Source organism: Euphorbia lathyris, chromosome 8, assembly GCF_963576675.1.
Source record: "Euphorbia lathyris chromosome 8, ddEupLath1.1, whole genome shotgun sequence".
In the NCBI taxonomy this organism is placed as follows: Eukaryota; Viridiplantae; Streptophyta; class Magnoliopsida; order Malpighiales; family Euphorbiaceae; genus Euphorbia; species Euphorbia lathyris.
This window is the reverse complement of record NC_088917.1, coordinates 9582140-9602044: the sequence shown is the minus strand read 5'-3', so window position 1 is coordinate 9602044 and position 19905 is coordinate 9582140. Positions and strand designations below refer to the sequence as shown.

Sequence of the window (19905 nt, the reverse complement as noted above, 5' to 3'; positions counted from 1 at the left end):
ATTTTGAGATCTATCTTCTCTCTCTCAGATCTATTTCTCTCTTTTAGATCTTTTTTCTCTCTTTTAGATCTATCCTCTCTCTCTCAGATCTATTTCTCTCTTTTATATCTTTTTCTCTCTTTTAGATCTTTTTCTCTCTTTTAGATCTATCTCCTCTCTCTCTCTCGGCTAGGGTTCATGGTAAAGCGTGTTAGGGATAGATCTAGGGAGAGGGGGGCTGTGGCCGGCGAGGGGGGGTCGGATCTGGAGGGGATTTGCGGCAAGGAAGGGGGCGGTGGCCTGGTGGTTTGGGGCGAGAAGGGTGAGGCAAGTTTTGTTGGCGGCGAGCGTGCACCTAGTGTAGATCGGGGCGGGGCGCTTGGCGGGGTGGAGGCAGGGGAATCCAGGGGCGTCGGTAGGGATCTCGTGGGCATGGATGGTGCATCGGCAGGGTTCTCGCGGGCGCCGCCCGTGCGGCTGGGGACGGATCTTTGCGATCCACAGGCGGCAGATTCGACAAGGTTGTCGCGGCTGGGTGCGGATCAATGGGAGATACGGGCGGCTGGGTTTTCTGATGCCGGGGGTAAGGCTTCCCCAATCTCGAGGGGAGAAGTGGGGCCGGGGGTGCCTGGCGCAGGGCTATGCGCCGATAGTGCCGGGCACTGCCCAGGCGCTGCCGGCTCCTCGGTCGGGCAGTGGGCTGGGGCTGTCGGCGCAGTGCCTTGCGCGGGATCCTCTCCTCTGGGCTGTGAGGGGCAGGCAGGGGCTACGACGGGGAGGCAGGCTGCCTCGGGTCTGGATGTTTCTAATAATTCGGGAAGGGTGGGTGTTGTAGGAGTAGCTCATGGGAAGACGGTCTCCCCCAGACCTAGGGTTCAGATGAGCGAGATCGGTAAAAACTCTTGGAAGGACACGGTCATGGGGGTGGCTGAGGAAGAGCCGGTTTTAGAGGAAGTTTTAATGGTGGGAGATTCTGATGATATGTTCTCGGATTCTGATGAGGAAGATAATGGCCAGGAGGATCCTCTCTGTCCGGTCATTAGACTTTCCGCTGCAGAGAAGCGTGAGCTTAGAGAGAAGTGGAAGGTGTCTTTGATTGTGACTGTCCTGGGTAAGCGAATTAGTTTTAACTATTTTGCCCAAAGAATACAAGCGCAGTGGGCAAGGAAAGGTAAAGTCAGTATTACTGACCTGGAAAATGACTACTATGTCATTAAATTTACTAGGGTTGAGGATTATAATTCGGTTATCAAGGGAGGCCCATATATCATTTCCAATCATGTTTTGGCCTTAAGGCCTTGGGTTCCTAATTTTAATCCTCACGACTGTTCGGTTAACAGGATCTTGACTTGGGTAAGATTCCCGGGCCTTCCCATTGAGTACTACAGTGAAAACTTTCTGAGTAAAATAGGAGGTTTGGTTGGTAAGGTCCACCATGTGGACAAGACTACAATTGGGGCCATTAGGGGTAAGTTTGCTAGGGTATGTATAGATGTTGATCTGGCTAAACCTTTACTTTCTAAGTTCTGTGTTCAGGATAAAGTGTTCTTTATTGAGTATGAAGGTTTACATAACATCTGTTATGATTGTGGCATGTATGGTCATTCTCAGGAGGGTTGCCCTAAAAGGGAGAGGGTTGTTATAGAGAGGGTTGAGAGTAGTGTGCGGATTACTGGAGGGAACCAGGGGTATGAAGGGAACTTTGGTCCCTGGATGGTGGCAAAGAGGCCCGCTAGACGTAGGAATCAACCTGCAGTGGTTTACAATCGTCCTCCTGATATCAACACAAATTCTAAGTCCCTTTCTCCTAAAGCTACTGTTATTCCAAATGTCAAGGAGAAGCCTGTCCTCAAAGCTAGAAAGGAGGCTGGGGTTTCTTCAGTAGCCTTGCCTGGGTCCAGATTTGGGGCCCTGATGATTGAGGAAGTTCAAGAGTCAGACCAAGATGAGAATCATATGGATGAGAGTATTCCAGGATTAGAGTCTGTAGATCCAGTCGAGAAGGTGGTTGAATCTGTGAACCCGCTTTTTGTCTCTAAGGATGAAGCCCAGGGGGGGACCCTGACCCTTGCAGCTAGAAGGATGAAGAATTCAAATGAGGTTAGTATTCCTGTTCCTGGTATTGATCCTGGGATTGGGAAATCTATGGGAGTTAACAAAACTAATATGAAAAAGCTTAAAGGAAAACAAAAAAGTGGCCTTAACACTTTGGCGTTTCCAGATAAGAGGGGGCCCGGGGGTACCTCGGTAAGGCTCTCAGGAGCCCCTAGTAAATACCTAGCTTAGGGTAGGGGTGTGGTCAGTTGTCCTCCTTTCTATGGATTTGTTATTTTGGAATGTTAGGGGTGCGGCTAGCAAGGCTACCCGTATCCATATTAATGATCTTATTAAGCAGTTTAATCCATCTTGTTTTGCTCTTTTGGAAACTAAGATTAGTGGTGAGAAAGCAGATGAGGTGGTTAAGAAGTTTAAGAACTGGCACTGTGTTAGATCGGAGGCAACTGGCCGGGCTGGGGGGATTTGGCTTTTTTGGAGGCCAGATCGGATTCATTTTGATATTCTTAGCATGGATAAGCAGTTCATTCATTGTAAAGTGAGTATTTCCGGCAATACTCCCTTTTTTTATTACCCTTGTGTATGCTGACCCTATCTTGTCTAATCGAAAACGGCTCTGGGAGGTTCTCTATTCTATGAGTGTCAGCATTTCGGAGCCCTGGTTTGTGGCGGGTGACTTCAATGATATCGCCTTTATGAGTGATCAGAGAGGGGGATCCAATCATTATGTTAATCGCTGTCTGCATCACAAGAATAGTATGGATTTATGTGGGCTTTCCGATCTGGGGGCTTCTGGTCATAAATTCACTTGGAAGCGTAATAATACTTTTGTTCGATTGGACAAAGTCTACGCTAATGTTTTAGCTCTAACTTCCTTCCCCGAGTGCTCTGTGTTGAACCTCCCATTCCGTCATTCGGATCATTGTCCTATTTTGTTTAGACTTTTGAGAGGTAAGCATCCTAGGGGTAAGAGACCGTTCCGGTATCAGTTGGCTTGGGAGTCCCATCCTAAGTTTAAAGAGTTCGTTCATGAGAGTTGGAGACCTCATTCGTATGTACTGCAAGCTGCTGAAGGGTTCAGGAATAAGGTGCAGGGGTGGAATAGGAATGTGTTTGGGCATATTATCAGAAGGAAGAACAAGTTATTAAAGAGGATGGAGGGCATTCAACGCAGGTTGGAGGGGAGGTTTGATCATAGCCTTGAGGGCCTCCTCAGAACCCTTCAGAAGGAGCTGGAGGCTGTGCTTAGGCAGGAGGAGTTCCTTTGGTTCCAGAAGTCTCGGAAGTCCTGGATTAGAGATGGCGATCGTAATACCAAATACTTCCATCTTTCTACCCTGATTAGAAGGCAGAGAAATAGAATTGAGGCCATTAAGGATTCTAATGGTGATTGGGTTTATGAAGATGAGGTTATTCGAAACTTAGCCCTGGATTTCTACAGAGAGCTGTTCAAAGAGGAACCTGTTCTTTTGGAGAGGGCTCACTCTATTGCTACATTTCCTTTAATCAGTGAGGATTGTAGTCAGGAGGCCTTTCAACCTATTTCCCGAAAAGAGATTGACCAAGCTATCTTCAGCATTGGGGCTTCTAAAGCTCCTGGGATTGATGGTCTTCCGGCGGGCTTTTACCATAAGCATTGGGATGTAGTGAAGGAAGGCATCTATAATTTTGTCTTGGGGGTGTTCAGTGGTTCGAAGGATATTGAGCTGGTTAATAGAACCCTCCTGGTTCTGATTCCTAAGATTGATAAGCCTTCTTCCTTTTTGCATATGAGACCTATCAGTCTTTGTAATGTTCTTTACAAAACTGTTACAAAGATTGTGGCTAATAGAATCCGTGGCATTCTTCCTGCGATCATTTGTCAGAATCAGGGTAGCTTTGTGCCTGGTAGACAAATGATGGATAATGTGGTGATCGCCCAAGAGATGGTCCACACGATGAAGATTAGGAAGGGGAGGAAAGGCATTGTGGCTCTGAAGCTGGATTTAGAGAAGGCCTATGATCGAATTAATTGGGATTTCTTGATGGAGAGCCTTGAGAGAGCTAGAATCCCGGACAGCTGGAGAAGTTTAATTAAGGTATGTATTTCTTCTCCTGTGTTTCAAGTTATGGTCAATGGGGATATGTCGGAGGAATTTTCCCCGGGCAGAGGAATCCGTCAGGGGGATCCTATGAGCCCTTTCCTTTTTGTTATTGCTATGGAGAGGCTCTCTCACCTGATTCAGGATGCGATTGATAATGGGAGTTTCCACCCTGTGGCGATCAACAGCTTCTGTCCCCAGGTGACTCACTTATTCTTTGCAGATGATGTCCTTATCTTTCTTGAGGGTAATGAGGAGCAGTTGAGAGTCATTATGGATATTCTGGATTGTTTTTGTTCGGCCTCTGGGCAGAAGCTTAATATCCAGAAATCTAGGATGATGTGCTCTAAGAATATGAATCAGAGAGTCTGTAAGAGATTAAGTGATTTCTCAGGTATTCCTCTTACTGATTCTCTTGGGAAGTATCTGGGCGTTCCCCTCCATAGTGAGTGTGTGTCTAAAGGCTCCTTCAAAGAGACTTTGGATAAAGCTAATTCGAAGTGTGCCACTTGGAAAGCCAAGACTCTGTCTCTCGCTGGCCGCCTCACGTTAATTCAATCTGTTAATTGTGCTGCTCCCAATCACATCATGCAGGCTTGTAAGCTTCCGGATCCTGTGCTTAATGATCTTGACAAGATTAACCGTAGGTTCCTGTGGGGGGAAGCTGCGGAGGGCAGGAAGATCCATCTTGTGCCTTGGAGTGAGGTTTGCCAGCCTAAAGATTCTGGGGGTCTGGGTATTAGGAAAGCAAAGGACAATAATAAAGTTTTATTAATGAAACTCCTTTGGCGTATGTGGCAAAACCCCTCCTCTCTTTGGGTTCGCCTCCTTTGTGGTAAGTATCGGAAAGACAAAATCTTCGGGGGCCCGAAAGAGAGAGTTGCTAATTGTTCCTTCCTCTGGAAAGGACTTAGTGCTGTGTTTGATGAGTTCTGCTCGGGAGTTGGCCTGGAGGTGGGGAATGGTAAGTCCATTAGTTTCTGGTTTGATAACTGGATTGGGGATAAACCGTTAATTGAGGTGTGTTCTTCCCCCCCGCCTAGTGATATACGCAACTGGAGGATTGCCGATATGGTTGACTCGGAAGGGGACTGGATCTGGTCAAAGTTTGATACTTTCTTTAGCCTTGAGACTCTCCTTAGAATGCGGGGAGTGAAGGTGAGTAATCAAGAGGAAGACTTGGATAGGCACTGTTGGGCGCTGACTAACAATGGAGTTTATTCTTGCAAATCGGCCTTTGAAGCTTTCTCTCTCTTTAGATCTGATCCTCCCTCGGATGTGTGGAAGTCGATTTGGACCCTTAAAGTTCCTTTCCGTATTAGGAGTTTCCTATGGCTGGGCGTTAAGGACAGGCTTCTTACTAATTCGGATAGGCACAGAAGGCACTTGGCTGATTCTAGAGCTTGCAGTAGATGCAGAGGCCATGTTGAGACTTTGTGCCATGCTCTTAGAGATTGCTCTAATAGTAAAGAGGTTTGGAGGAAAATTCTCCCACACCATATTTTCTCTTCCTTCATGGCACATTCTGAGGTCGACTGGTTCTCTGATGGTGTTAGAGGAAAGTTGCTTCCATACATGGAGCATGGTGACATTTTCTTTGCTATTATCTGTCACCAAGTTTGGAAATGGAGAAACGAGGAGATTTTTGGAGATAAAACTGTTTTTATGACAAACTTAGCTGATTTCTTCTCGAAAAAACTTTTCTCTATTATCGATAGTTTCAAAGGAGAGTCCCTTGCCAGAGCCTCTCAGTGTTGTGATGTCCATCTCGTGGGATGGAGCAGGCCAAGAGAGGGGGTTGTGAAGCTGAATACTGATGGTTCCTGCCTCAGTAACGGTAAGATTGCGGCTGGAGGTGTGCTTAGAGATGTAGGGGGCGTCTGGCTTTCTGGGTTCTCCCAGAATTTAGGGTTGGGTTCTTCCTTTTCTGCGGAGTTCTGGGCTATTCTTACTGGAATCAATCTTGCTAAAAGGCTGGGTGTTAAGAGGCTCTCTGTGGAGTCTGATAATTTGGAAGCAATCAAAATGATTTCTGAGAATCATTCTATGGGTCTTAACAGTCGCAACCTCATCAAAGCTATTATAAGGCTTTGCTCCTCCTTTGAGTTCGTAGAGTTCAGACACATTTTTAGAGAGCATAATCGTGTTGCTGATCGCTTGGCGGCGGCGGGCCATGAAGGGACGTTAGGCGTTACTACCCTTCCTGTTTCCCCTAGTTTCATCTCTCATCTTCTCTTAGAAGATAGGATTGGGGTTAGCTTCCCTAGGCTAATTCCTGGGTAGTTTGTTGCTATTCATTTTTCTTTTCCTTTTCTACCAAAAAAAAAATATATATATGTGTGTGTGTATATATATATATATATATATATATATATATATATAAATGTAAAATATATGTAATACGGTTCGGTTCTTTTACATTTTCTGTCAAACCGAACCGAACCGAATACCGAAATACACTTAAATTTAAAACCGATACCGAACCGAATTGTTAAAAAAACCAAACCGAAAAACCGAATTAATTCAATTCGATATGCGATTTAAACCGAACCGATACACATCCCTATTAAATAGCGTGATTTGTCAAAATATAGAGACTTATAAATTAATTACCCTAAAATTAAGGACATTTAAGCTAGAAAAATTAAGGATAGAATGGATAGAATCCATTAAAATATCATAATTACCCTTTGCATAATTAAATTTATTTTTTATTTTTTTAGTTATTGAAACTTGAAATTAAAATATATTTAATGTGTTATTGAAAATAGTGTTAAATTAATCCTCATTTCCCATCATATTGTACATTGAATATAGAATTTGTAAACTCTATTTACTTTACCGATTTCTAAGTGAATTACAAAAGAAAATGTATTAATTATTTTTTTATTATTGAAATTAGTAATAATTAGTTAATCATCTCTCTAAACAATCACTAAATTCATTTGTTTCGTTCCAATATCGAGGCATAAATTAGTATCATTTTTTAAATGTTAAGTCTATTTTAGTGCTATTTTGTACGTCAAGACTAAATTAATATTTTTCCAAAAATCGTAGGCCTATTTTAGTACTTATCCCTTAAAACTTTTATAAAAATATATATAAAAAATTGATGAGACGATAAAATTAGGAGATAAAATTTACATAAAATTATAAATGTAAATTAGTGAAAGGACTAAAGAGTAATAATGTTATTTTAAATTTTATTTGGTCTATTTTGACAATTCACACTAACAGAATGACTCAAAAGCAATTTATTCAATTGTACATAACTTACATTTATATTATTTCAAGTTAGGGGTGCAAACGAGCCTATCTAGTTCACAAACTGTTCGAGTTAGGCTCGGTCAAAGTTCATATCGATTAGGCTCGGTTCGAGTTTGAGATCGGCTCGAGCTTTAATGAGCCCGAGTTTGAGTTTCTTTGGGTTCAGCTCGAAAGCTCGTGAATAGGCTCGATAGTTTTTTATTAATATTATTATTTTTTTTTAATTTAAATACATTTTAATCTTATACTTTTTTTATTAGTTATTTTAATTAGTAATTTTGAACCACACATAAATATTTTGTCCAAAACTCAATTTGAAACTATATGGTTAGAGACTACATATTAAATTAAAATTTGTTAAATTCTATATTTGTTTAATCTTATTACTTTGTTTAAATTTGTTATATATTATATGTTATATTTGTTGTTTGGAGTTTAAATTTGGTATTGCTTCAAGGTTGCTTTTAGATAATAAAATGTTAATAAAATACAATTAAGTATTTTAAAACTTAAAAAAAAACGAGCCGTCCGACGAGCTTCGAGCTGAACCTATACCGAGCTCGAGTCGAGCTCCAAAATTCCAGGCTCGACGAGCTTCGAGCTCGAGCCGAGCCCGATCTCCGGGCTTATCGAGCCGAGCCGAGCCTACCCCTATTCGGTCTCGGTTCGGCTCATTTGCATCACTAGTTCAAGTATTTGAAATTATGGTTTAAAGTACTATTATGTAATTAGGAGTGTCAACGGGGCAGATATTCCATGTTATCGTTTTCTTTACAAGATTTATCTTAATGGAGATGGATAATATATATTGATTTGATAAAAGTTTGATTAGTTTCAATTTAATTTTTAAACAAGACGAGTTTACGCATGACGAATCTCAACTCAAAAACTCATGAGTAAGCTCGATTACAAAGTCATGAATAGACTTATGAGAAAATTAACGAGCTAGTGGTAACAAAGCTCGTTAAAAGTTTGTGATCAGCTCACAAACAGAATATTGAGCTCGAACTTGTCAATATTCTAATGAGCCGAACATGGGTATGCCAAAGCTCGGCTCCATTACAACTAGGGCTATAATCGAGCCGATCCAAGCCGAGTTTTTTCCTGCTCAAGCTCGCCTCATCATAATGTTAACGAGCTCGAGTCGAGCTTCGAGCTCAAATTTGTGTTTCAACTTGGCTCGTTTAGAAGATCGTTTGTTCACGAGATGCTCACGAGCCAGCTCGTTTACCTTGTCAACGAGTTTAGCTCGCGAGCTGCTCATTTATTTTAATCACGAGTTTTATTGCGAGTAGCTCGTTTCTTTTGTTCACAACAAAATAATATCAAATAAAATAATAGAATATTTAGCAAATGAAATAATACAATTTTACATAAATAAACATTAAAAACCTCATTTTAGACATTAAATAAAAAAATACTGCAAGGCGAGGGAAATTTTGGGCAATTAAAAAACACTGGCTTTATCAATTAACGAGACCACATGTGTTTTTTGGCTCAAATTGACTCATATATGATTTAACTGCAAAATTCATACAAATACATATTATTATTTGCAAACTTTTAAACGGAGAGTACTATCTTACCAATCAACTAAACCACACAGTTTATTTTTATATTTTGTCAAAAAATATAATTAAATGAATAAAATTTTGATAAAGAATAAAATATTATAAAAAGAGATAATCTTAAAATATTAAAGTCATAAAACTCATTTAACTCCTAAACTAAAATTTCAAAGTCAATTAGGACTTTAAACTATCAAAATCTTTAATTAGGTTCGTGGATTCAGTAAAAATCATCAATCGAGTCTTTATCATATCCTAAAATCAGAAACTGTGACTATTTGATATTAACTGTGATGATCTTTGTGTTGGCTCAAAATAGATTTGGAAAAAAAAGTCTAAAACTATTCAACCAAATGATTTTTTATGAGAATTCAATTAATGATTTTTTTACTTAGCATGAAGATTCAATTAATAATTTTTCAATAATTTAAAGATCAAATTGATGATTTTGATAATTTAAACGACTTTAATTTGAAATCCTATTACACAAATATTAAATAAGAGTTGCTATACACATTTATTTTCATAGAATTAAAAGTGAAATTTTTGGCAAAAAGTATAATTAAGCCCCTGAACTTTATTTGTTTTAAAGATCAAGCCATGTATCAATTATTTTTCCAGGGCCTTTGGTCATTGATTCTGTTATGGATTTGACCCTTATTGAACTTTTTCGTTGAGTTTGGACGACACGCATTGTTACGGCGATTCGGCCTATTCACGTGGATAAATAAAAATAAAAATTTATTAACTATGATATATAGAGAGTAAAAAGTAAAAGGAAATTACAGAAGTCAATTTCCAGTAGGTCCTTCCAAACTCGGTCTTTTCCTCTCTCATTTTGCGATTTTCAGCATTAGAATCGTCATATCTATCTTCTCTTTTTCCAAATTCGATGAAAAAGTTAAATAAGGGTCGGATCCATGATAAAATCAATAATAAAAGGTTCAATATAAAAAAATAATTGATCAAAGACTTAGTCCTTAAAAGTTTAGATATTTAATTATACTTTTTGTTTAAAAATTAAAAAAAAAATGATTCTATTTATAGTAAATATTATAGTGGCTTAAAGCACTTTTTGGCTCCTGACCTATCCGAAATTTGTGCATTTGGCCCCTGACCTATTATTTGGTCATATTTTGCCCCTAACCTATCAAATTAGATAAAATCCAACCCATATTGAATGAAAAATTAACTGTGTTGGAAAATTAACGGAGGTAACCAATATAAAAATGACACATGACACATAAATAAAATTAATTTTCACTCTATCAGAACATTAGAAAAGTTTTTAAGATTTTTTTACTGTGTAAAATAGTTACTATTATCATCTCTAGTTGAAAATTAATTTTATTCATGTGTCATGTGTCGTTTTTATATTGGTGACTGCTGTTAATTTTCTAACAAAGTTAATTTTCCATTCAATATGGGTTGAATTTTATCTAATTTGATAGGTCATGAGCTAAATGTGACCAAACAATAGATAAGGGACCAAATGCATAACTTTTAAATAAATCAGGGGCTAAAAAATGCTTTAAGCTTATTATATTTAATATACTGTTTCAGGAAAAAGATTTTTATTTTTTTATAAACGACAAAAGATTATATTCAATATATGCATATAGATTATAATGTATAGTATTTATGGTGTTAATAAAAATTGAAAACCCACTAATTAATTGATGTTTACAATGCATAGCATTTATGGTGTTAATAAAAATCGAAAATTTCATTTCAAAGGCCATTTTTTTTCCTCCATTCTATCCGAATATATTCTATCCGGATAGCTTTATTGTAAAATTAATTTCATATTAATTAATGTCACATCAATTTAATTACCAATGTATTATTATTGGATTGGTTTCGGTGCATGTTAGAAATTCAGAAAAAATTAAATTAAATTTTATCTATAAAAAAAAAAAAAATTAATTACAAATTTTTTTGGATAAGGACATTCCAACTCACCCTTTCAGCATTATAAATTCCCATGCAAAACCTCTCTTAAACATCGAATGCAATAGCTTCTATTTCTCTTTCTTTTTTCCTTCCTCCCACAAAACCTCATTAATGGAGACTGAATCACCTAGAAAAGACAACTTTATTTTCTCTTTTCAAACTCCACCGGCGCCGGAAACCAAACCTAATCCCTTAACAAAGATCGTCGTCGTTGCATCAATAGCCGCCGGAATCCAATTCGGTTGGGCTCTACAACTTTCTCTTCTAACTCCTTATGTTCAACTTTTAGGGATTCCTCACACTTGGGCGCCGTTCATCTGGCTCTGCGGCCCGATCTCCGGCATGCTTGTTCAGCCGACGGTCGGATACTACAGCGATCGTTGTACTTCGCGATTCGGCCGCCGTCGGCCTTTTATCGCTGGCGGTGCTATTGCTGCTTGTATCGCTGTTTTCCTAATTGGCTACGCCGCCGACATTGGTCACAGTTTTGGCGAACCTATTGAGAAAAAACCTAAAACCGATGCGATTATCGTTTTCGTTATCGGATTTTGGATTCTCGATGTGGCGAATAACATGCTTCAAGGTCCTTGCCGCGCTTTGCTCGCGGATCTATCTGGTTCTAGTCAGGAGAAAACTCGAATCGCGAATGCGCTTTTTTCTTTCTTCATGGCCGTCGGAAATGTACTCGGATACTCCGCCGGTTCCTACAATCGTCTCTACAAAATGTTTCCGTTCACGAAGACGATGGCGTGCGATGTTTACTGTGCTAATCTGAAGACTTGTTTCTTCATCTCGATTGCTTTACTTTTGTCTCTCACTATTTTCGCTCTCACTTACGTATCGGAAAAGCAGTGGCTGCCGGGGCCGGTAAATGTTGACGAGGAGGATAAATCGGCGATGCCGTGTTTCGGCGAGATCTTTGCCGCGGTGAAAAACTTGAAAAAGCCGATGTGGATTTTACTTCTGGTGACGGCTCTGAACTGGATCGCGTGGTTTCCATTTTTGTTATTTGATACTGATTGGATGGGGCGTGAGATCTACGGCGGAAAATCCGACGGAACACCGGAGGAGGTGAAGCTTTACGATCATGGTGTTCGCGCCGGTGCGCTGGGTTTGATGATTAACTCGGTGGTTTTGGGTGCGGTTTCACTCGGAGTGGAGTATATGGCGCGTGGGCTCGGGAAAGTGAAGAGATTATGGGGTATTGTGAATTTTATTCTAGCAATTGCTTTGGCTTTGACTGTTTTGATCACTAAAATGGCTGAGTCCGACCGACGATTCGCCACCGTAGACGGCGTTGTTACCACAGTGCCCTCGCCGCCTCGTGGTGGTGTTAAGGCTGCTGCTTTGACTCTGTTTGCCGTTTTGGGTATTCCTCAGGCTGTAAGTTTTTCTTACTATAATTGTTTATAATAAATTTAATTACTATAGTCTCGTTTTAGGAAACATAACAATTTTCTTTTTATGTCTTTTTTATTCTTTGTCCCAAATTGTCCAAATGGTCTCATACTATATCACTGAGTAGTAGGGGTAATTATGTCATTTTGAGTAACCAAATTAAGGGATCTAATTAATGTATTTAGCCTTTTTTTATGTATTTAACCTAACCTAATTAATGTATTTAGCCATTTTATTTCTTTATTTCCTTTTTAATGGTTATAGGTAATTAAACTGGATTACATAGATAAAGAATAATATTATTTTTTTTTTTTTTTTTTTTTTTTGGTAGAAAAGGAAAAGAAAAACGAATAACAACAAACTACCCAGGAATTAGCCTAGGGAAGCTAACCCCAATCCTATCTTCTAAGAGAAGATGAGAGATGAAACTAGGGGAAACAGGAAGGGTAGTAACGCCTAACGTCCCTTCATGGCCCGCCGCCGCCAAGCGATCAGCAACACGATTCTGCTCTCTAAAAATGTGTCTGAACTCTACGAACTCAAAGGAGGAGCAAAGCCTTATAATAGCTTTGATGAGGTTGCGACTGTTAAGACCCATAGAATGATTCTCAGAAATCATTTTGATTGCTTCCAAATTATCAGACTCCACAGAGAGCCTCTTAACACCCAGCCTTTTAGCAAGATTGATTCCAATAAGAATAGCCCAGAGCTCCGCAGAAAAGGAAGAACCCAACCCTAAATTCTGGGAGAACCCAGAAAGCCAGACGCCCCCTACATCTCTAAGCACACCTCCAGCCGCAATCTTACCGTTACTGAGGCAGGAACCATCAGTATTCAGCTTCACAACCCCCTCTCTTGGCCTGCTCCATCCCACGAGATGGACATCACAACACTGAGAGGCTCTGGCAAGGGACTCTCCTTTGAAACTATCGATAATAGAGAAAAGTTTTTTCGAGAAGAAATCAGCTAAGTTTGTCATAAAAACAGTTTTATCTCCAAAAATCTCCTCGTTTCTCCATTTCCAAACTTGGTGACAGATAATAGCAAAGAAAATGTCACCATGCTCCATGTATGGAAGCAACTTTCCTCTAACACCATCAGAGAACCAGTCGACCTCAGAATGTGCCATGAAGGAAGAGAAAATATGGTGTGGGAGAATTTTCCTCCAAACCTCTTTACTATTAGAGCAATCTCTAAGAGCATGGCACAAAGTCTCAACATGGCCTCTGCATCTACTGCAAGCTCCAGAATCAGCCAAGTGCCTTCTGTGCCTATCCGAATTAGTAAGAAGCCTGTCTTTAACGCCCAGCCACAGGAAACTCCTAATACGGAAAGGAACTTTAAGGGTCCAAATCGACTTCCACACATCCGAGGGAGGATCAGATCTAAAGAGAGAGAAAGCTTCAAAGGCCGATTTGCAAGAATAAACTCCATTGTTAGTCAGCGCCCAACAGTGCCTATCCAAGTCTTCCTCTTGATTACTCACCTTCACTCCCCGCATTCTAAGGAGAGTCTCAAGGCTAAAGAAAGTATCAAACTTTGACCAGATCCAGTCCCCTTCCGAGTCAACCATATCGGCAATCCTCCAGTTGCGTATATCACTAGGCGGGGGGGAAGAACACACCTCAATTAACGGTTTATCCCCAATCCAGTTATCAAACCAGAAACTAATGGACTTACCATTCCCCACCTCCAGGCCAACTCCCAAGCAGAACTCATCAAACACAGCACTAAGTCCTTTCCAGAGGAAGGAACAATTAGCAACTCTCTCTTTCGGGCCCCCGAAGATTTTGTCTTTCCGATACTTACCACAAAGGAGGCGAACCCAAAGAGAGGAAGGGTTTTGCCACATACGCCAAAGGAGTTTCATTAATAAAACTTTATTATTGTCCTTTGCTTTCCTAATACCCAGACCCCCAGAATCTTTAGGCTGGCAAACCTCACTCCAAGGCACAAGATGGATCTTCCTGCCCTCCGTAGCTTCCCCCCACAGGAACCTACGGTTAATCTTGTCAAGATCATTAAGCACAGGATCCGGAAGCTTACAAGCCTGCATGATGTGATTGGGAGCAGCACAATTAACAGATTGAATTAACGTGAGGCGGCCAGCGAGAGACAGAGTCTTGGCTTTCCAAGTGGCACACTTTGAATTAGCTTTATCCAAAGTCTCTTTGAAGGAGCCTTTAGACACACGCTCACTATGGAGGGGAACGCCCAGATACTTCCCAAGAGAATCAGTAAGAGGAATACCTGAGAGATCACTTAATCTCTTACAGACTCTCTGATTCATATTCTTAGAGCACATCATCCTAGATTTCTGGATATTAAGCTTCTGCCCAGAGGCCGAACAAAAACAATCCAGAATATCCATAATGACTCTCAACTGCTCCTCATTACCCTCAAGAAAGATAAGGACATCATCTGCAAAGAATAAGTGAGTCACCTGGGGACAGAAGCTGTTGATCGCCATAGGGTGGAAACTCCCATTATCAATCGCATCCTGAATCAGGTGAGAGAGCCTCTCCATAGCAATAACAAAAAGGAAAGGGCTCATAGGATCCCCCTGACGGATTCCTCTGCCCGGGGAAAATTCCTCCGACATATCCCCATTGACCATAACTTGAAACACAGGAGAAGAAATACATACCTTAATTAAACTTCTCCAGCTGTCCGGGATTCTAGCTCTCTCAAGGCTCTCCATCAAGAAATCCCAATTAATTCGATCATAGGCCTTCTCTAAATCCAGCTTCAGAGCCACAATGCCTTTCCTCCCCTTCCTAATCTTCATCGTGTGGACCATCTCTTGGGCGATCACCACATTATCCATCATTTGTCTACCAGGCACAAAGCTACCCTGATTCTGACAAATGATCGCAGGAAGAATGCCACGGATTCTATTAGCCACAATCTTTGTAACAGTTTTGTAAAGAACATTACAAAGACTGATAGGTCTCATATGCAAAAAGGAAGAAGGCTTATCAATCTTAGGAATCAGAACCAGGAGGGTTCTATTAACCAGCTCAATATCCTTCGAACCACGGAACACCCCCAAGACAAAATTATAGATGCCTTCCTTCACTACATCCCAATGCTTATGGTAAAAGCCCGCCGGAAGACCATCAATCCCAGGAGCTTTAGAAGCCCCAATGCTGAAGATAGCTTGGTCAATCTCTTTTCGGGAAATAGGTTGAAAGGCCTCCTGACTACAATCCTCACTGATTAAAGGAAATGTAGCAATAGAGTGAGCCCTCTCTAAAAGAACAGGTTCCTCTTTGAACAGCTCTCTGTAGAAATCCAGGGCTAAGTTCCGAATAACCTCATCTTCATAAACCCAATCACCATTAGAATCCTTAATGGCCTCAATTCTATTTCTCTGCCTTCTGATCAGGGTAGAGAGATGGAAGTATTTGGTATTACGATCCCCATCTCTAATCCAGGACTTCCGAGACTTCTGGAACCAAAGGAACTCCTCCTGCCTAAGCACAGCCTCCAGCTCCTTCTGAAGGGTTCTGAGGAGGCCCTCAAGGCTATGATCAAACCTCCCCTCCAACCTGCGTTGAATGCCCTCCATCCTCTTTAATAACTTGTTCTTCCTTCTGATAATATGCCCAAACACATTCCTATTCCACCCCTGCACCTTATTCCTGAACCCTTCAGCAGCTTGCAGTACATACGAATGAGGTCTCCAATTCTCATGAACGAACTCTTTAAACTTAGGATGGGACTCCCAAGCCAACTGATACCGGAACGGTCTCTTACCCCTAGGATGCTTACCTCTCAAAAGTCTAAACAAAATAAGACAATGATCCGAATGACGGAACGGGAGGTTCAACACAGAGACTCGGGGAAGGAAGTTAGAGCTAAAACATTAGCGTAGACTTTGTCCAATCGAACAAAAGTATTATTACGCTTCCAAGTGAATTTATGACCAGAAGCCCCCAGATCGGAAAGCCCACATAAATCCATACTATTCTTGTGATGCAGACAGCGATTAACATAATGATTGGATCCCCCTCTCTGATCACTCATAAAGGCGATATCATTGAAGTCACCCGCCACAAACCAGGGCTCCGAAATGCTGACACTCATAGAATAGAGAACCTCCCAGAGCCGTTTTCGATTAGACAAGATAGGGTCAGCATACACAAGGGTAATAAAAAAGGAAGTATTGCCGGAAATACTCACTTTACAATGAATGAACTGCTTATCCATGCTAAGAATATCAAAATGAATCCGATCTGGCCTCCAAAAAAGCCAAATCCCCCCAGCCCGGCCAGTTGCCTCCGATCTAACACAGTGCCAGTTCTTAAACTTCTTAACCACCTCATCTGCTTTCTCACCACTAATCTTAGTTTCCAAAAGAGCAAAACAAGATGGATTAAACTGCTTAATAAGATCATTAATATGGATACGGGTAGCCTTGCTAGCCGCACCCCTAACATTCCAAAATAACAAATCCATAGAAAGGAGGACAACTGACCACACCCCTACCCTAAGCTAGGTATAATATTAATTAATATGGCAAAGTCATTACTATTCAATTATCTTTTATATTTCGTAGTTTTTTTTTTCTGAAACTTTATATTTCGTAGTTATTTTAGGTTTTGTTTAGTATGTTTTTCATTTTTTTTTTACTTTTCACTTAAAAAAAAAATTCTAACTTATATTAAATTTGTCATTTTTTAAAATTTTTAATGACATTTATTTTTATTTTCAAATTATCAAAAAAAAATCTGTTATCTCAGTTTCTCTCATAAAAATGGTCCTTTTTATTATATGGGTCTCATTGGTTCACAAAATATATTATTTTAATTAAATAGAAACCACTCTTATAAAAAGGACATGGATGGAGCTACCAAAATGGGACTGCAAATTTTCTTCCCAAATTATCTTCATTCCATAATTATTAATAAGAATTTTTAAATCCCAAAACAAGGGCAATTTAGACATTATCTAATATATTAAACTCTAAATTAATTATTTTTTCATAGCAAAGCATTTTTTTAATTAATTAGTTTTGTTTAATTTGTGCAGATAACTTTCAGTGTGCCTTTTGCTTTGGCATCCATATTTTCCAACAAATCTGGAGCTGGTCAAGGTAAAATAATCTCTTACTATTTGACTACAAAATTAGTCAAAGAATTTCTTAAAAAAAAAAAAAAGTCAAAGAATAGAAAACCATAACAGAAAAATAATTAATTATTTCCTTAATTGACCTTTTTCAAATCTTTTTCTTTCGTATAGGTCTTTCTTTGGGTGTTCTCAATCTTTCAATAGTTATACCACAGGTAAGTTATTCATTAATTAATACTAATAAATTATGTTTATGGTTAAAAAAATTAATTATATCCTAAATTAAACTTTAATTCTTTGATTAATTATAGACTAAATTAATTCTTAAATTAATCTTAATAACTTGTGCGAGTTTTTTTTAGATGATAGTGTCGACAACGAGTGGACCATTTGATGCATTATTTGGAGGAGGAAATCTGCCGGCATTTGTAGTCGGGGCAATAGCAGCCGCGGCTAGTGGTATTTTAGCACTTACGTATCTTCCATCTCCGCCGCCTGATGTCCCTTCCGATGAGGTGATTGTCACCGGCGGTTTCCATTGACGAGCCTTTCACCGCACATGTAAATGATGAATGTGATTGTTTAATTTAGCAGAACTTGAGTGATTAATTCATAATTTTGTTGTTTAGTTAAGTATCCTTTTCAAATGAATTAATTGGCTCTATGATGGACACAATTATTGTAGCTCACTTAGTTATTCACAAATTGAAGAAAGTTTGTTTCTTTACAAATTAATCTTTTGTTTTTTTCAATTTATGCTTTTGTTGAGTATTTTAATTTAATTTATTAAATTATTGATCGATTATAATACTACACATGTTAAACACATAATTATTAATTACCATTAAAGTTAGTTTGAAAATGAAATTTGGTTAAAAACTCATTACTCAACTCATTTTCATTTGAACAATTTGAGAATAATTATTTTATATTGTTTGATAGAGTAATAGAGAAAATGTAAGAATATTCCTTTAACGTTGGTAACTAAGAATCTTACTCCCTCCATTTTTATATATATGACGTTCTGGAGGTTGGGGAAAAGTCATAAATATATGACGTTATGGAGTTTTTTTATAGCCTTTGGCAATTTTGCCCTTGTTGTAAACATAATAATGAGTGATTTTGGGAAAAACAAAAGAGATGCTTTTGGGTTTCATTCTCCAGGGAAGAAGATGGAGAGTCTCTTTGCAAAAAAGGATAAATTCCACGATATGAAAATGAAGGTTATCATATTCTAAAAAATGAAGAAAGCAAAAATGGAGCCAAAGGAAGATGAAGTCGAATCAGAAGAATCCATGGTATCTATACAAAAAAGGAAGAAAGCAAAAATGGATCCAAAGAAAAATGAAATGGAATTAGAAGAATTCATGGCGTATATACAAAACGCACCAAAGAAAGCAAAAATTGAGCCAAAGGAATGTGGAATCAAACTAGAATCCATGGTGCATATGGAGAAGAAGGTTTTAAATATTGATTTGAATTTTCCAGTTGCTGATTTGAAATTTTTTCCATATCAAGGAAAAGAACCTAGTTACAAAAAAGAGAAAGAGACTGCTATTCAACGTAACATAATTTTTAGGCCTGATGAAACAAATTTGAGGTATAATTACTTACAGCTTTAACATATTTGATTTTCTTAAGGTGATTTTTATGGGTCTGAAGGCTATGACATGAAATTACTCTAGTATTTGTGCTATTAATGTTTTATTGTAATCTGACTTCAATTTGTTTGCCTTATTGAACTGGTTAATTTGGTTTGAACACAATCATCTTAGTCATGGAGAAAATGATTTGGGCGTTGTTGGTACTGTAAATAATGCAATTTCTCGCCGTGGATTTGATTTGAACAAGTTACCGGATGAAGAAAAAGAAGTCGAATTCAAAGATGAAATTCAACAAACAATTCGTACTATGCTGAAAATTATTCTTCCTGCTATATATTATGAATAGTATGAATTTTATCTTATTTTGTTAGGAAGATGTAGTCCATAGTTTTGTTATGAAATGTAATCCTCAAATGATGTCTGGAATGTATTTAAAGAATTTTTGGAAATTTTAGAGTTTTAATATCAATGTTCATGTACTGCACAATATTCCTATCAAATATTCATATACTTTTGCCTTTTATTTTTCCTTCTAAATTTTTTCCTTTAATTTATCTTTTTAATGAATGGGAAACCAATTTCATGTCGATATATAGATCAATACTGAAATGCCAATTGGTAGAATTAGAGTGTTATTCTTTCGGATAACTAAGTAGTCTGGCAGACCCAAAGATACTTAAAACTGAGAATGAATCATGGAAAGAATTCCTATATTTGATAGAAGTTCTTCTTCGGCTAATACATGTAGAGTAACTACAACAGGCACTACATCTGCAGCAGTGGCTAATTCATTCTTTGCATAATAGGCCATTTTTTTTTTTATCACATGACTTTGTTTTAATTGTAGTATGAATTTTTTTAATGGGTGAAAGTATATAAATTTAAGTTGCTTATCATGTTTTAATTGTATGAATTTTTTTAATGGTC

The 19905-nt window shown here is 38.8% G+C and overlaps 1 protein-coding gene across 1 annotated transcript; it reads left to right on the top strand.

The window, feature by feature from the left end:
* Positions 1-10960: 10960 nt before the first annotated feature.
* On the top strand, positions 10961-18109 carry LOC136203818 (sucrose transport protein SUC1-like). The gene is made up of 4 exons (XM_065995058.1): positions 10961-12286; positions 17336-17399; positions 17546-17589; positions 17737-18109. Exons 1-4 carry the CDS (start codon positions 11015-11017, stop codon positions 17914-17916), a joined length of 1560 nt encoding a protein of 519 aa, XP_065851130.1. The 5' UTR covers positions 10961-11014; the 3' UTR covers positions 17917-18109.
* The last annotated feature ends 1796 nt before the right edge of the window (positions 18110-19905 follow it).

Bases quoted from the DNA above. Each gene is read 5' to 3' on its own strand.
- LOC136203818 (XM_065995058.1), top strand. From the start codon at position 11,015: ATGGAGACTGAATCACCTAGAAAAGACAACTTTATTTTCTCTTTTCAA. The intron at 12,287-17,335 runs GTAAGTTTTTCT...TAATTTGTGCAG, and splicing joins TTTTGGGTATTCCTCAGGCT to ATAACTTTCAGTGTGCCTTT. The intron at 17,590-17,736 runs GTAAGTTATTCA...AGTTTTTTTTAG, and splicing joins TTTCAATAGTTATACCACAG to ATGATAGTGTCGACAACGAG.